This window comes from Leucopleurus acutus, assembly GCF_964270905.1.
Source record: "Leucopleurus acutus genome assembly, chromosome: 10".
Classification (NCBI taxonomy): domain Eukaryota; kingdom Metazoa; phylum Chordata; class Mammalia; order Artiodactyla; family Delphinidae; genus Leucopleurus; species Leucopleurus acutus.
The window spans coordinates 37,726,033-37,742,959 of record NC_139153.1 but is presented as its reverse complement, the minus strand read 5'-3'; the positions used below and the strand labels follow the sequence as shown (position 1 = coordinate 37,742,959).

General features: G+C 42.7%; 1 protein-coding gene across 1 annotated transcript in view; it reads left to right on the top strand.

The window, feature by feature from the left end:
* DOCK3 (dedicator of cytokinesis 3) overlaps positions 1 to 16,927 on the top strand; it is a gene marked incomplete at both ends in the record, with an annotated part of 412,488 nt that overhangs the window by 350,343 nt on the left and 45,218 nt on the right. The window contains 8 exons of the mRNA XM_082848220.1: positions 1,261 to 1,388; positions 3,766 to 3,912; positions 5,925 to 6,023; positions 10,999 to 11,093; positions 12,768 to 12,843; positions 13,333 to 13,433; positions 13,698 to 13,756; positions 15,797 to 15,945. Coding sequence (XP_082704346.1) covers positions 1,261 to 1,388; positions 3,766 to 3,912; positions 5,925 to 6,023; positions 10,999 to 11,093; positions 12,768 to 12,843; positions 13,333 to 13,433; positions 13,698 to 13,756; positions 15,797 to 15,945 — 854 coding nt within the window. The remainder of the gene's footprint in view (positions 1 to 1,260; positions 1,389 to 3,765; positions 3,913 to 5,924; positions 6,024 to 10,998; positions 11,094 to 12,767; positions 12,844 to 13,332; positions 13,434 to 13,697; positions 13,757 to 15,796; positions 15,946 to 16,927) is intronic.

Below are 16,927 nucleotides of genomic sequence, written 5' to 3'. Positions count from 1 at the left end.
GTACTTTTATCACACAGTCATTGACTACATTGGAGTGCAAGAATCATGTTCACACTGGTATTTCACCTTCTCACCACACCTGTGAAGTCATAGATGAGGGAAATTAAGCCCACAGGAGGAGTCAACCTGCCTAAAATCTTAGAGTGAATTAATAAAAGAGCTTGATTTAGGATTTAGCCTTCTTGAATTTGGAGTTGTAAATATAGTCAGCCCCTGATGAAAATATTATTCAGGTAGCATTGAAGAGAAAAGAAAAGAAAAACATTTTAATGTATGCAGTAGGATTGACAATGAGGTTTAGCTGATTATTGCAGGCTTATGACAAGATAAAAGTCCTGCTTCTATTCCTTTCATTGCTGTGGATACATGTAGCATCCCACAAGCCTGAGGGGAAAAGGAGGCAGGCCTGATGGCTGATGCAAAGTGCGTAACTTATGGGGGTGCAAGTGCCAGGCCGCCATCCAGGGCATTGTGAAGAGGGACCATTTATAATCCATACCAAGTCTGCAAGTTCAATCAGTGTAGTTCAGGGCTTCCCTGGTGATGCAGTGGTTAAGAATCCTCCCGCCAATGCAGGGGACACGGGTTCGAGCCCTGGTCTGGGAAGATCCCGCATGCCGCGGAGCAACTAAGCCCGTGCGCTACAACTACTGAGCCTGCACTCTAGAGCCCACGAACCACAACTACTGAGCCCACGTGCCACAGCTACTGAAGCCTGTGTGCCTAGATCCCATGCTCTGCAACAAGAGAAGCCACCGCAATGAGAAGCCCGTGCACCACAATGAAGAGTAGCCCCTGCTCGTTGCAACTAGAGAAAGCCTGCACGCAGCGACGAAGACCCAACACAGCCAAAAATAAATAAATTTATTTATTTTTTTAAAAAATCAATGTAGTTCATAGAACTGTGTCACTTAAATGGGGTTTTCACTGTAATCTGTGCTTTTAATTTGGAGTCTAGTCAGTAAAGAGATTTCATTTGGAAGCAGTCTCCTAACATTATCCTGAATAACATGCCCTAGATATTTAGGCCTGAAATGAGAAAGAAGGAACAATAGATAGAAGGATAATGCTGTGCAATGTCTTAAAATGTCCAGGAAGTGGGCTGTTAGGCCCACATAAGGGAAGGGGGTGATTTGCAGCTTGGCTCCAGTCTCAGCCCCACCTACTTTGAGACCAGCTGCATCCCACATTGCCACTTGCTTCCAAAGGTAGCTGGTTCTCCTCTGAAGGGCTTCTTCACCTTTGTGTTTTCTCTCTCAGAATCCCGTCGCATCCTGCTTCCTGTGGTTCTCCATCACATTCACCTTCACCTGAGGCAGCAGAAAGAGCTGCTAATCTGCTCAGGGATTCTTGGCAGCATCTTCTCCATCGTCAAGACCAGCTCTCTGGTAGTGGCCCTAGACCCACTCCACTCCCCACCCAAAGCTCTGTCCCTCTCTTGTGTTACTTTAGCCAGAGGCAGACCAACAAAGATCACTCTGTACACTTCCCAGTCAGAGAAGCTTTCATCAGTGATGGGGGTGCCCAAGTGAATGGAGGCCTCCCTGTGTGTGCCCAGCAGGCTTCTCAACACAGCAGTCTTGCTATGTTAAAAAACTGTACTGCCATAAATACACCCAGAAACATAGTTATCTGTAGTACCAAAAAGCCCAATCCTGTGCATGCTCTATTTCTGTCAAAAGGTATTACTTCTGTATTCCTGGGAGTGTTCTAAGGATACTCACGCACAAGCACAGGGAGGCAGGCCCAGGCTGAGAGGCAGCTTGCTCATTCAGACTTTTCTGGCAGCTTCCTGGCAGCTTGATTCCACCCATATGGCATTCCTATACCATGCCAGATGAGAGCAGGGTGTACGAGAGATAAATGTTGTCCACAAGAGTTCTGAGCCTCATGGGATGGTAGGGTTGTACTTTAGGGGTCAGGTTTCAACTACTAGTGCTTTTGCCTATTTTCTTTCTTCTTTATTTTTATTTTTTAGAAGAGATCTGTGGTAGGGAAGGGAGGTAGGAAAGGAGGGAAAACGTATCAGGCATGAATAAGGGTAGGAATTTATTTTAATTATATTTATGATAATGGAAGAAACGCATATTTCTTTTAGAAAATTTGGAAACTTATAGGAAAATATAAAGAAACTTAAAACAAGAATGAGTTTTAATTATGCTATCTTATTAAGTTGAGGTAAGGTTTTTGGAGAATAAAATTTCAAGTGCATTTAAAATGAATGCCAGTAGCCAAGTGATAGGAACATACGAGGTTAGGTTATCCAGGAAGATAGAGCAGGAGAGGTGCTGAAAAGAAAGAGTGTGCTTGGTTTGAATAGGATACAAGGACTCAATAGGGGGCTCTGGTATCCAGACTTAAAGTACCACCTGGTGGTGGGGGCCCAGCTTGGCAGAGTGACTGTGATGGTTGTAGTGGCCCTTTTGTTTGATCTTGGCTCCAGGCAACGCCTAGCAGCTCTCTTTCCCATCAGGCCTCAGAGAAGCAACATCAGGCACATAAGGTGTACTGGTAACCCAGGGTCAAACTTGGGATGGGAGGCTTACTGCTAAAGAAAAAGAGAAATTGAAGGGGAAAAGAAAGGGTAGGGGAGGAATGGCAAAGGAATGGGAACAGGTAAAAACCTGAAGATGATCTGGTTGTGTTTGTGGGGCTAGAGAGTCAAGTGCAATTAGTTGCTTACAACTACTCAAAGAGCCATCACAGGTTTTAAGAGTGTTATGATCAGTTCAGCAAATGAGAAAGAAGACTTTGGTCCCAAGAGCTGCTCAAATTTTTCACGTGGAATGGGGCTCAGTGTAACTATATTGAATGGATGGAGGGTGGGTGAAATTTAAGCTCCATGAAAGCAGAGATATTACCTTTCTTGTTCACTTCTGTATACTCAGTTCTCAAACAGTGACTGGCACATGGTAAATACTTACTGAATGGTGGGTTGATGGATGGATGGACATTTGGACCAGTAATAATATAAAGAGACTGGAGAAGAGGCAATGGGAATCTCTTTGTAAGATAATGAAAATCAAGTTATAGGGTTTAAGATTGCATGTGAGAGGTCTATAAAAAGATAGCACAGACTCTGCCTAAATTCAGAACCTGGTGACTGGGAAGCAGCCCTTAGTGAGGAGGCGTGCTCCGTTGTTTTTGTGAGGCTGCCTGAAAAAGATGCACTGAGACCAGAGTCCTTCTGGTGGACCAGGGAATGTGAGCAAGAATGCCAAGGAGCTAGAAGTGGCATGTCTGGGCAGCAGTCAGGCCTGGCAAAAATTGAGGTCACTCAAGGAGAAAATGGTTCTCAGAAAGACTGAGATACTTCTGTGTGCATTAGCAATAGTAAAGGTGCTGCCACCACACCCCCTGGTGTGAATTCTTTACCATTTTCTCAAAACGTTAGTCAGCAGTGCTGTGCTTCCTCCTGACTTTCGTAGGAAAATCAAAGAAAACATTTAACTTAGAACCTTCACTTCTGCCCTGTATATTGAAATTAATGTATTTGTCTGAGGTTCAGAACTATAGGTGTCAGAGTGGTGCTGCGTTAGGGTAAGGCCCCAGCCACCAAACCAGCGCAACAGTGGCAGGTGTGCCTCACCTCCTTTCAGAGCCATTGTTCCAGGTTCCTTGACACTGCATACCAGTGAGGCCAGGAGCTCAGTGTTGAGAATTAAGTCAGAAGACCACTCCTGATGTGGCTGACTTAGTAAGTACTGCCAGCTGCACGTCAGCAGGTCTGGCACTAACTGTGTGCTCTCTCGCTGCTCACTCCAGGAGGCAGATGTCATGGAGGAGGTAGAAATGATGGTGGAGAGCCTCTTGGACGTGCTCTTACAGACTCTGCTCACCATCATGAGCAAATCGCACGCTCAGGAGGCGGTAAGAGGGCAGCGGTGCCCGCAGTGCACAGCGGAGATCACTGTTAGTAACTAACATTCAGGTTTTCTTGCTTTCTTTTCTAACCTGGGGTTCCTCCACACCAAACCTCATCTCACCATCACACCACCTTCATCTCAGCTTCCCTTCCTGCCTGGTTGTCAGCATGCTGCCCTTTTTCCTTCTCGAGTCGTACTCCATCTCCACTCTGAAAGCTCTAGGTTCATACTCACAGGAGTCTACTTAGGGGCAGATCCAGTGATGCTTCCTGTCCTGTTTTCCTGCACACCACCTCCATTGGCCTTTGCATTTGAGCCAAGTCATTTTCTATAATGTGGAATAAAGCAGAGACATAGTAAGAGGTTGAAGGTGAAAAATATAGACTATTCCTTTCAGGAGCAGGCTCTTGTAAATGACGTGCATGACAGTTATTTTCTCACGATTTGCTTGTACCTACAAATTAGTCACTTTTGTCCATAGTGTTTGTATCTAAATGTCTAGCATCAGGAAAAATGTGACGAGGTAGAATTGGACTGGCATTACTGAACAATGATATCCTATGATCGAATTAGAAGAGAAACAGACTGGGAAAGCTTCTCAGGTGTGGCAAAGAGACACCCCCCAGAGCCCCCACCCCTATACAGAGTGGACTTTTTAGCCCTGATGTTGGAACATGATAAACAGATTGCTTGGAATCTTCTAGTTGGCAGGTGGAAGACTACAATGATCCCTTTGTAGAAAACCTTCTATGGGAGCAAGCCAAGCTCCAGCATGTTAGGGAGAGCAAAGAGCAGACGTGAGTTCTGGAGCATTGGGCTTGGAAGGAATATCTGCTCTCTTGGGAACCCCTATTCAGGACACCCTCACTATAGGTAAAAACATACGCACCCTGCCATGTCCTGGCAGCCCATCCTTCTAACCAGCAATGACACAGTGCTGGCTGTGGGCCAGATTCTGCTTTATGCACTCTACAAATATTAACTCATTAGCAATACTAAAGAAGTGATCTATTTTATATGGATTTAATGAAGATGATAGCAACAATTTATTGAGCACGGCTTTATGTAGTGAACTGTTTACTTAAATGCTTTATGTACATTAATGCATCTGATCCTCACAACAAATCTATAAATTATGGCTTATGTCCATTTTTTCAGATAAAGCTGGGGTTCATGCACCTGTATGTATTTTAAATACATGTATGTATAATAATTTCATGAGTCTAAAAAGGATCTGAGAGACTAAAACACTGTTGTCAAATTCCATGAGTTTAAAAACATTTGAAAACTGCCCAAATGAAGTAATTTTTCCTCCATCCCTTCTAAGGAGGCAACCTTGTAAGAGGAAGCCATGCTCAGCTGCCCTGTGCCAAAAATTTCCATGAGATGAGTCTTTGGAGTCCTTAAGGTGGGGTTTTCATCCATGTACCCCAGTTAGAACTTGAAGAAATTTTAAAGACTCATTTTTTTATCTTTAAATTTTTACTTAGAGCCATTAGCTCATCTTCTCATAAAGTTCAGTTTTGACTCTTCTGCTTTCCAGAGAGTTATGTTGATCTACTATGTTCCATCTGCCTGGTCCAGTAATCACATGTAAGCTCTGGGAGGTCCCCAAGGAGATCCTTGTAGAAGGGCTTCTCCAGCCCAGCAGGATAGGCGGAGTCCAGATTCTGTCCAGAGAAGGCTGAGAGCCCTGTTCCCAGTAGCCCCTCCAGACTTCTGTATGGTACCCTGGCAACATATAATGACAAAGGACTATGAAGCCAAAACTTTCCTAGGAAAAAAGCTAGACTATCTGTCTTACTTGGCAGTACTTCTTTGTTATAGGTTAAGGTTTTTCAATTAGCCCCATGCTGCAGAGGTCTTATTAAAATTCCCAACCCTTCAGGCCCCCCTTAGCTGAAAAGAGAATTCATTTTCAGGGCCAGAGTTGTCACCTTCCCTTTCATGATCATTGGGGCCATCTCAGACCCTTCCTTCTCTCCTTGCCCTCTGTGGATTGGGGGAACACAGCTCTTGTCATTGGCTCTGCTAAGTGTTTTTTGGGTTGGTCCCCAGGGCGAGTATGTGTCCTGCCTTCTCTCATTGCTCCGCCAGATGTGTGACACCCATTACCAGCACCTCCTGGACAACTTCCAGAGCAAAGATGAGCTCAAGGTAGGCAGAAAAACATTGATCTTTCACCCGGGAAAGGAAGCATGCAGCTAAGACTGCCCAGGAGTCTTTCCCCTGCCAGAGGGTGAGTGCAAGTGGCCAGTGTTGCCAAGGTATAAGATGTACCAGCCTCACTTTACATCTGACTGCATGGCTTCCAGAAGCTGAAAGCCAGCAATAGTCCCATAGATCCAGACCCCAGTAACACTGGCAAGTTTTCCCTGACTGATAGCAGCCCTGTGACCATGTGCCTCTATGAGAGGCTACTCTGGGCTACACTGGTTGTCAGCAAACCAGGACTCTTCCCTTTCTTATGAACTCAACAGATGATTTGTAGATTGCTCATGAAACAGGCTTCACAAGACCTATCAATGTTCCAGCTGTCTTTTTGCAGAGAGTGATAATCTGATCTATAATTCATATGGAAATGTGAGGAACTCAGAATAGCCAAATGGTCTTGAAAAAGAAAACAAAATTGGAGGATTCACACTTCCCAGTTTCAAAACTTACAACAAAATAACAGTAATCAAGATTGGTACTGGCCTAAAGTTAGACAGATAACAGTGGAATTGGATTGAGAGTCCAGAAATAAACCTTTATATTTACAGTCAATTGATATTCAATAATGGTGCCAAGACAGTTTCAATGAGGAAAGAAGAGTCTTTTCAACAAATTGTGCTGGGACAACTTGATACCTACATGCAGAAGAATGAAATTGTACCCCTACTTCACACCATATAAAAAATTAACTCAGAAGGGATCGTAGACCTATTTGTAAAAGCTAAACTGTAAAACTCTTAGAAGGAAACATAGGAGTATATCTTTAAATCCTTGGGTTTAGCTGTGGTTTCTGAGATTTGACACCAAAAGTAGGAACAACAAAAGATAAAATAGGTAAGTTAGACTTTACCAAAATTAAAAACTTGTGTATTTCAAAGGATACCATCAAGAAAGTTAAAGACAACCCACAAATGAAAGAAAATATTGGCAAAGCATGAATCTAATAAAGGACTTGTATCTATTATATAAAGAACTCTTACAACTCAACAATAAAAAGACAAATAACCCAATTTAATAATGAGCCAAGGATTTTAATAGACATGTCCCCAAAGAATATATGTAAATGGTCAGTACACAGTTGAAAAGATGTTCAACATCATTAGTCATTAGGGAAATGCAGATTAAAACCACAGTAAGATACTGCTTCACTTTCAAAGTGGATATAATTAAAAAGACAAGTATTGATATTAATTCTAACTTAAACATTTGGTAGAATTCACCAGTGAAGCCATCTGGTCCTGTGCTTTTCTTTGTGTGAAGCTTTTCAGTTATTAATTTGATCTCTTCATTTATGATAGGTCTACTCAAATTTTCTGTTTCTTCTTTAAATGAATTTTAGTAGTTTGTATCTTTCTAAGAATTTGTCCATTTCATCTAGATTATATTATTTGTTGGCATGCATTTGGTCCATAGTAGTCCCTTATAAACCTTTCTAGTTCTGTAACATTAGTAATGATATCCCTTCTTTCATCCCTAATTTTTATTTATTTATTTATTATTTAGTTATTTTTAATTAATTTATTGGCTGCATTGGGTCTTCATTGCTGCACGCGGGCTTTTTCTAGTTATGGCAAGCAGGGGCTACTCTTCATTGTGGTACGCAGGCTTCTCATTGCAGTGGCTTCTCTTTGTTGCAGAGCACGGGCTCTAGGCGCGCAGGCTTCAGTAATTGCAGCATGCGGGCTCAGTAGTTGTGTTTTGCGGGCTCTAGAGTGTAGGTTCAGTAGTTGTGGTGCACAGGCTTAGTTGCTCCGCGGCATGTGGGATCTTCCCGGACCAGAGTTCGAACCCATGTCCCCTGCATTGGCAGGTGGATTCTTAACCACTGCGCCACCAGGGAAGTCCTATCCTTAATTTTAGTAATTTGAGTCTTCTCTCTCCTTTTTTTTCTTGGTCAGACTAGCTAAAATTTGTCAATTTTGTTATCTTTTCAAAGAACCAGCTTTTGGTTTCATTTTCTCCTCTAGTTTCCTCTTCTCTGTTTCATTTATTTCTGTTCTAATTTTTATTATTCCCTTCCTTCTGCTTACTTTAGTTTGTTCTTCTTTTTCTAGTTTCTTAAGGTGTAATGTAGGTTATTGATTTGGGATCTTTCTTCTTTTTAATATAGGCACTACAGCTATAATCTTTAGCTTCATCCCTTAAGGTTTTTTTGGTTTTGTTTTTTCATCCCTTAAGTTTTGATTTGATATGTTTTCCCTTTTATTCATGTCAAAGCTGTTCCTAATTTCGTTGTGGTTCCTTCTTTGGTGCATTGGTTATTTGGGAGTATACTGTTTCATTCCACATTTTAAAAAATTTTCCCATATTTCCTTCTTGATTCCTTCTTTCCTTATTGATTTCTAACTCCCTTTCATGGTGGTTGGAGAGCATGCTGTGTGTGATTTCAGTTCTTTTAAATTTACTGAGGCTTTCTTTATGGTCTAACATGGTCTACCCTAAAGAAGAGAATGCACATGTCCTTCTGTGTGCATTTTAGAAAAATGTGTGTATTCTGCTCTTGTTGGATGGGGTGTTGTATAGATGTCAGTTAGGTCTAGTTAGTATATAGTATTGTTCAAGATTTCTTTTTAAATATTTATTTATTTATTTGGCTACGTCAAGTCTTAGTTGTGACACGCAGGATCTTAGTTGCAGGATCCTTCATTGCGGCATGCAGATGTCTCTGTAGTTGCGATGCACAGGCTCTAGAGCGTGTGGGCTCAGTAGTTGCAGCACACAGGCTCTCTAGTTGTGGCACGCGGGCTCCAGAGCACACGGGCTCAGTAGTTGTGGTGCGCAGGCTTTCTAGTTGTGGTGCATGGGCTCTAGAGCACGCAGGCTTAGTTGCCCCATGGCATGTGAGATCTTAGTTCCCTGACCAGGGATTGAACTCACATCCCCTGCATTGGAAGGCAGATTCTTAACCACTGGACCACCAGGGAAGTCCCATTCAAGATTTCTTTTTCCTTGATGATCTTCTATTTAGTTGTTCTATACATTATTGAAAATGGTACATTAAAGCCTCCAGCTGTCATTGTTGAATTGTCTGTTTTTCCTTTCAGTTTTGTTAGGTTTTGCTTCCTGTATTTTGAGGCTCTCTTTTAAGTGCATTTATGTTTATGTCTTCCATATCAACTGACTCCTTTATCACTATAAAATGTTCTTTTTAATCTCTATTAACAATTTTTGTTAAAGTCTATATTGTTTGATGTTAACATAGCCACACCAGTTTTCTTTTGGGTACTATTTTCATCGTATATATTTGCCTATCCTTTTACATTCAGTATATTTGTGTCTTTGAATCTGAAGTATTTATGTATCTTGTAGATATACAATTGGATCATGTTCATTTTTTAATCCATTCTTCCTGTCTCTGCCTTTTGATTGGAATGCTTAACCCATTTACATTTGTTGTAATTACCAGTAAGAGGATTTACACCTGCCATTTTGCTATTTGTTTTATATCTGTCTTATGTATGTTTCCATAATTTCCTGTTTCATTTCACATCTTATAATTTCTTTGTTGAAAACTGGACAATTTAAATAATGTAGCAAGTCTGGTAATCAGATTCCCTTCCCCCTGCCCACATCCCCAGGATTTGTTGTTGTTTCATTTTTGTTGTTGATATTTGTTTGTTTAGTGACTTTCCTGGACTAATTCTTTAATGTCTGCATCTTTTGTTGTGTGCAGCCCCTGAAGTTTTCGTTCAGTTAGCTTAATGATAAGCTAATAACTAGACAGAGATTTCCTTAAACACCTTAAATCAATGAGTCTTCCACTTCACTAAGTTTCTCTGTGTGGGGTTGGGGCTCACCTTCAGTGCTTCAGCAGTTTACGTTGCTGCCTTAGCCTTCACTTCTTGCTTGCATAGAGCCTCAAAGTCAGCCAGAGGTGACAGATTAGGCTTCTTAGGTCTTTTCTGGGGATGTGTACAGCCCTGCACACGTATGTGGCCTTCTAGATTCCTAGGAATATGTCAGAGCTTTTCCAAGCCCCAAGTGTATGTCTCATTACCCAGATTTTTCTTTTAAGTGTTTTGGCCACTCTCTTGTTTGTCCCAATTGATATGATTGCTTCGTGCAGCTGGGATGTTAAATTATTATGGATGATGCTCTCAACAGCTGCACTACGGATAAGGCTTTTCTCACTTAGTGAACTCTGAGTCCAGTCAATTAAGCCCTCTGAATAGGGCTTTCCCAGGTTGCTGCCTAACAGATCAAACAGTAACAATTCTCTTGGGATGGCACTTTTTGGGGAGCTCCAAAACCATTTTGTCCCTTCTAGTGACTGCTAGGGTGCTGGGTTTTACTACTACCATGGTTCTCCAGCTGCTTGTTTTCAAGGATACCCTGAAGATAGGGAGAGAGAGGGGATGGGAATGGGGAAAGTTAAAACACAATAAAGCTCACTTTTCCTACTGAGATTCAACCATTTTTCTTAAATAACACTTCTTATTGTTGCAAGCCTTTCATTAACCAGTCTTTGTGACTGTTCTCATTGCTTTCATGGAGGAGCACATTTTTGGAGGTACTTACTCTGCTATCCCTAAAGTGCTTCTGTTGTCAATGCGTTCTTAACATCCAGGAAAGCAAGTTCTTACAGTCAAGTGCTCAGGGGTCATGCCCCAAAGATTGAGAACGATGGACTCTGGTGGATACCATTTCTGCTGGACCCCCTGTGCTTTGGTCGTTAGGCACTGGGCTGAGTGGGTATAGTGCATCTCTTCTACCCAGTTTGGCACTGGCCTGTGAGAGTGCCCAGACCTCACTCTCATGCAGCCCTCTAAGAGAAAAGCAGCTCACAAAGAGAACCAGAGTATCACCTACTGGTCCCATACATTTTCATGGTCTAGAGGTCTGGAGAGCCCTGTTGAGGAAATGTATGCTGCAGTGGTAGAGGTATGGTGTCTCACATCAGATTTTCCTCTTGGACCAGGAATTTCTGCTGAAGATTTTCTGTGTGTTCCGGAACCTGATGAAGATGAGTGTCTTTCCTCGGGACTGGATGGTGATGAGACTTCTCACAAGCAAGTGAGTGTGGAAGGGCCCTGCACCAGCATCCACAGAACTGTTCCCAGACTAAGGAGAGTGTGTATATGTGTGAGAGAAAAAGCAAGTCAGAAATCAAGGTCAAAGCCATGGGGACAGAGAGGAGAGGGCAAATGTGAAAATGTTTAGAGGCACAATCAGCAGGACTTGGCCATTTACCAAAGTTCACGGAGAAGGAATAGTCAAAGATAGTTTAAAACTGGAATCTAAGTGCCTGGCAGACGATGTCATGGTAAGGATAGAAAAGGAACTTTTAAGAATGAGAGATATAATACCCAGAGAAGGGTTCCTCCTTGAGGAGGGCCTGTTCATTGGCCTCTGTTGCTCTGTAATTTCAGGCAGTATCCCAAGGCCTCCTCTTGATTTGATATGTGTTGTCTGCCAGACACTGCTTGCCTCCCACAACAAGTGCTAATTACCCACCTGAGACCTGGCTGTGAGGCTCTGTCTGACCACTTCTAATGCTGGCCACAGAATTCACTCTAAGGCTGACCCCAAATTGTCTGCCCCATTCATATTTCTATGCTGTGCTTCTAACTGACAAACCAGAGAAGTAATGTGGGTGGTAAGGTGCTTGTGGGAGAAGGCCACTTGGCCTCCACTCTCTAGTCTACTGCCCGCTCCCTCTGATCTGCCTTTCATGTTGACCTTATGCAGTGTGGTGAAATTATTTATGTTAGATATATTACCAAGGTGTCAGCATGGTCTTTCTACTTTGTACCTTTTATAGCACTCTTTTTTCTTTTTTTCAAAACTGCAAACATTTTATACAGAACAGAAGAAGGGTTTTAAACAGAGTTGCACAGATATTTCCTTAAACAGTGGATTTTCCATTTGACCCCCTCTTGTTTCTCTTAGCTCTAGTCAGGCCCTCTCCAGCCCATTCTGCAGGAGCAGCCTCTTCTTTCAAAGCTTTTACTTTTCAAATTTGTTTGCTGGTAACTAGTCTCTCTAATGCACTGTTTTTGCCTTGCCCCTCTTCTGCACCAAGGCTTCGGATGTAAGCTCCTTTGCCAGGCATCCAACACCCTCTGTAATCAAACCCTTACCTGCCTGTCCTACCTCACTTTCTCCCTCCCTTGACCTGTGCCCTTGGTTCTAGCAAATCAGCCTCCCATTGCCCCTTAAATGTGCCCAGGTGAAAAGTGAAAGTGATATTCTAGATCAAAGGCTGAAATCAAATGACTTATACATGAAAGTAATAGTATATGTTAAAAGTAGAGGTTTAATAACTATAAACCATTATTATCAAGTAAAATAATAGAATGCTACTCTAAGTCCTCTGGTGGTCATAATATATGTTCATTATCCAAGGTCCCCAAAATACTAGAATCACTCTTTGAACTGGAAGAAACCTTGAAGAACCATTAAACCTCACTCCCCTCCTTTTATAGGCAAGGAAACTGGGGCCCAGAGAGAAGTAGTACCAAGGCCAGGTAATGGCAGAGCTAGGTCTAGAACCAACTGGTGAGGCATTTCTCCAAGATGGGTTTTTTGTGGGGTTTGTGCCATCTCTCTCTCCTTTAAAGTCACATCTTACACGAGAGCTAGTTGTACTCAAGAAGTTTGCACACGGGCCATAGACCGTTGATGCTAAGCTATAGGATGCCATCGTTAGTCTTTTAACTCTGCCAACACCTTGTTCCCTTACTGCAGTATTATAGTCACTACAGTCCAGTACCTGTCTTCTGCACTGCACAAGAATTTCACAGAGACAGACTTCGACTTTAAGGTAGGAGCTCCTAAAATCCATCACTGTCTTTGTAGTAACCCTAGAAAGCCAGAAACCAAGCTCACTGTTTCATTTTTGTTTTACTTAAAACAACCATTTTATTTTGCTCACAAGTTTGCAGGTCAGGAATTTGAGAAGGATTCAGCTAGGTGTCTGCTAGGTGGCTGGGGGCTTTCTTAATATGTTCATAGTATCAAACAGTTTCCAAGCTTGCTAGTAATTAGAGTATGACCTAGAAGACCCCTGTTGGAAGTGTTGGGAGCCAAACATCCATGAGTTTGTTTTCTAGTCTAGAATCAACACTACTGGTTTCAGGGAAGTCAAGAAAGCGGGGGGGAAAGTCCTGTTTGCAAAGATATTTTTTTAAAAATCAAGATCTTAACACTGTAAAATGAATTCTGTGCTACATGCATATATTTAGAATCTCTCCTTGCAAGGTTAAGGACTCAGGCTTTCACATATTTCCTCTTTCTCTCTCTCTCTCTCTAGGTGTGGAATTCTTATTTTAGCCTGGCAGTTCTGTTCATAAATCAGCCAAGCCTTCAGCTAGAAATCATTACTTCCACCAAGAGGAAGAAGATTCTAGATAAGTAAGCCATATGTCTCTTATTCATCTTCCTACCATGTGCCCAGATGGGGTTATGTTTCCATAAGGGGCTTCTTAAGAAGTCCACATGGTTCTCACTGAGGTAGCCTCCCAAGGAGCCAAGTATAAGAATTCAGCTGAGAGCCAAAAAACTTAGTATTTTGGGAAGCTTTAGAAACAGTGCTGAAGTACTGGCCTCCTGGGGTTTGTAGCCCCATCTTCCTGAACCTTCTCCCACTAATAGCTGGTTCCTGTGTTCTATTCCCAGGTATGGGGACATGCGTGTGATGATGGCTTATGAACTGTTCAGCATGTGGCAGAATTTGGGTAGGTCTTTTCTCCATATTTTTCCCTTACACATATTGCATAGCCAAATAAAAAGTGACAAGACTAATTACTTCCCCCAGGTTTTGTGAATGTTAATTCAGACCCAAGAGATCTTTACATATCTTTAACATAACACCTCAGATGGATGGTATAGTGTAGCACATGTGCACAAAGCCCTTGGCAGGGAGAGTTAAGCTGAGAAATAAGACCCCAGTAATACATATGCACAATCCCTTTTTTGAGAACCAAAGTCAAAAGGAAAAAAAGAAGATGAGGCTATAAGACTATAAGATCCTCTGTGCTCTTCATGTCCCAGTCCAGATGATTCAGGCCCACAAGCATAGATCTTGGAGATAGTCAGCACATGAGCAAGGGCAGCTATTCATTTTAATAAAGATTGAAACACTTCTTGGGTCTCTGGTATTCAGGCATCCAGACGAGGTTCCTGCTGCCAATTGCGTGTAAGAAAGGAATTGCAGCCTCGGTGAGATTGATCTTCATCTCCTTTCTTTACAGCTTCTCTAAGATCCACTGGTTTGGATCTCAGATTGTCAGGTTTTGGTAGAATCCTTGGATTGCCCTGGTGACTAGGTGGGCCATCCTCTGATACTGTAGGCTTCTTAGTGGCCTGTCAGGATGATCAAGAAGCTGCTGCTCTTCTTCCTAGTGAAGGCTGCTTTCAACTAAGCTCATGGCTCTGAAGTCTTAGGAATGATGGCCATAAAATCTTATCGTTCTCCATTAACCATCCCAGTCACAGCTCTAGAGGCAGCAGGCAAGGTGCAAGGCATTCCTGCCCACACTAGGGCCTTCCGTCCATGAGTGGAGATGCGTTTCCCCAAACCAGCTTCCTAGCTTCAGTACTCTTACTCCCTGCATCCAGCATGGTCCAGGTATAGATTTTAACCCCGAAGATGACTCTGAAATTCCCAGGAACACATGGGACTAGCAACTGTACCATATACCAAGATTGGAGTATGCAGAATCTGCCTCAGAGCTAACAGTTGCTCTTTAAATAGGCTTTTAACATGGAAGAAATCAAAAAATATGTCAAACTTGCCTGATAAAGCCATTCCTGCCTCATTGTTTTGGGTGGAAATGACATTTTCTAGTTTTACTTGACCATAACAGTCACTGCACAGGTCCACAGTTTGTCCCTTTAGTCTCTGAAGGACTGAAAGCAGAGCTCTGGAAGATGGTTCACTCGCTTTACCATTACAAAGAAAAGTTCTCCCATGGTCTTCAAGACTGGCCTTGTCTTCTGGGAGCATGCCCCAAATGACAAGCTAATCACAGGGAGAGTCACACCACACACTTCCCATAGAAAGGCCTCATTAAGAAAACTGAGGGGTGAGCCAAGCTGGTCTGAATAAATGTAACGCTACCATCAAAAATGCAGTGTGAAGACAAGGGGTGGGGGTTGGAGGGTGCACAGAGAGTCTCTCAGCCAGTCTGTCAGGGTAGGGCTGTGTAGGAGGCTCCTGGTAACTCAGGAGGGGGCCTCTTGGGCACACTTGAGCACAGGCAGTGAAGAGGCCTATGGATTTAAGATCACTAGTGGCTGGACCTGGGACTGAACATCCTTATCACTTAAATGCCCCTGGGCGAGAGGCAGAAACCCCAGGGATAGTGCATTGTGTTTAAGCAGAAATAGATGAATTTTCCTTGCTAAATAAACACTATGAACAGATTATCTGAAACTATTACAGTGTACTCAGAAATCCTATTCTGTCTAGAGTAGTGAACTCTGTTGCTTGACCTCAGAATGATTTTCAGATAGTTTGTAGAACCTCCCAGTAAATTCTTTGGAAAGAATTTGTGCCTGTTGAAAGTTTGTTTTAACTGTACTGGGCCAGTTTAATCCATGAACTCTAAAAAGCTAAGAGAAGTGGGTATCTCAGAAATCTATAGGGGAGAGCTTGCTATGCTCTCAGATGCTTCCAGTGAAGATCAAATCATGTGTTGTGGCCCCACTTGGGAAGCTTCTATGGAAGGAGCAAAGCAAGCATAAACTAATATCTGTTGGGTTTTGCTGTTCAGGTGAACATAAGATCCACTTTATTCCGGGAATGATTGGTCCTTTTCTGGGTGTGACACTGGTCCCACAGCCAGAAGTGCGGAATATCATGATTCCCATCTTTCATGACATGATGGACTGGGAGCAAAGGAAAAATGGCAACTTCAAACAGGTAAGACAACACCTGGCAGTGTTAAGGGTGCTCTCCCCTGGAATGGACCCCTTTTGCCCAGGCACGTGATCCAGATGCCTGGCTATAGTTCCAGCGGAAGTAGGCTGTAACTTGGCCATCTTGAGTCCTGTTCAAGGGTTTCCTTTACTTACTGGCCAGAATTGATTTGTGGATTTTCTTAATGAAGTTAGAGGCCAGAAAAGAAGCAGAGGAAAGGAATTGAACATCATGTGAAAGGAACTTTCTGATCAAGGAGAGAATGACAGACTATAACCTCCCAGCTTCATTCAGGACGAGGTCCTGGGAGTGTTGTCTCTTCTCTCTGGAGGTTCCCCAGTGTGTGTGGTCTGGGCATTTCTAAGGCTAGAGCCCAGACCAGATGACTTCTCATAGCCTAGAATTTCACAGACTCCTGCACAGAGGGGTGGGTCCATGAGGTGTAAGCCCTTGGCTTCTGACTGACTTCAGGTTGTCCCTCTGTGCAGTTCTTCTGCCACCCCTAAGGTGGAGGAGATGGTCCCTGCCCTTTTATCTAGAGCTCCAGGGAATAGGATTAGGAACAATAGGTAGAAAACAGTGGTAGAAAAGCCAATTTTAGCTAATAAAAGAAATAATTTGCTAGCAACAAGTTATTTACTGTAAGCTGGCCTGCTTTCAGAGATGGGGAGTTCCTCTTTGCTGGTGGTTCTCAAACAGAAGCTCCCTGTAGGCCTCGAGGAGAAATTTCTACTTTGGCTTGGGGACTATAACCAGTTCCCCACTAAGCTCCCTCCCAACCCTGTGATTCTGGGATGAACCAGTGCTCTTAGAGTGAGTGACTGTAACAGTGAGGAACAGACCAGGCAAACAGTAATTTTTAAATTTACAAAGAGTAAAATTCAGTCTTTGGGATTTACAACTCTGTAAATTTTGGTAAACACATAAAGTCATGTAACCACTACCACAGTCAAGATTTTTTTAATTCCTAAAATTCCATCTTGCT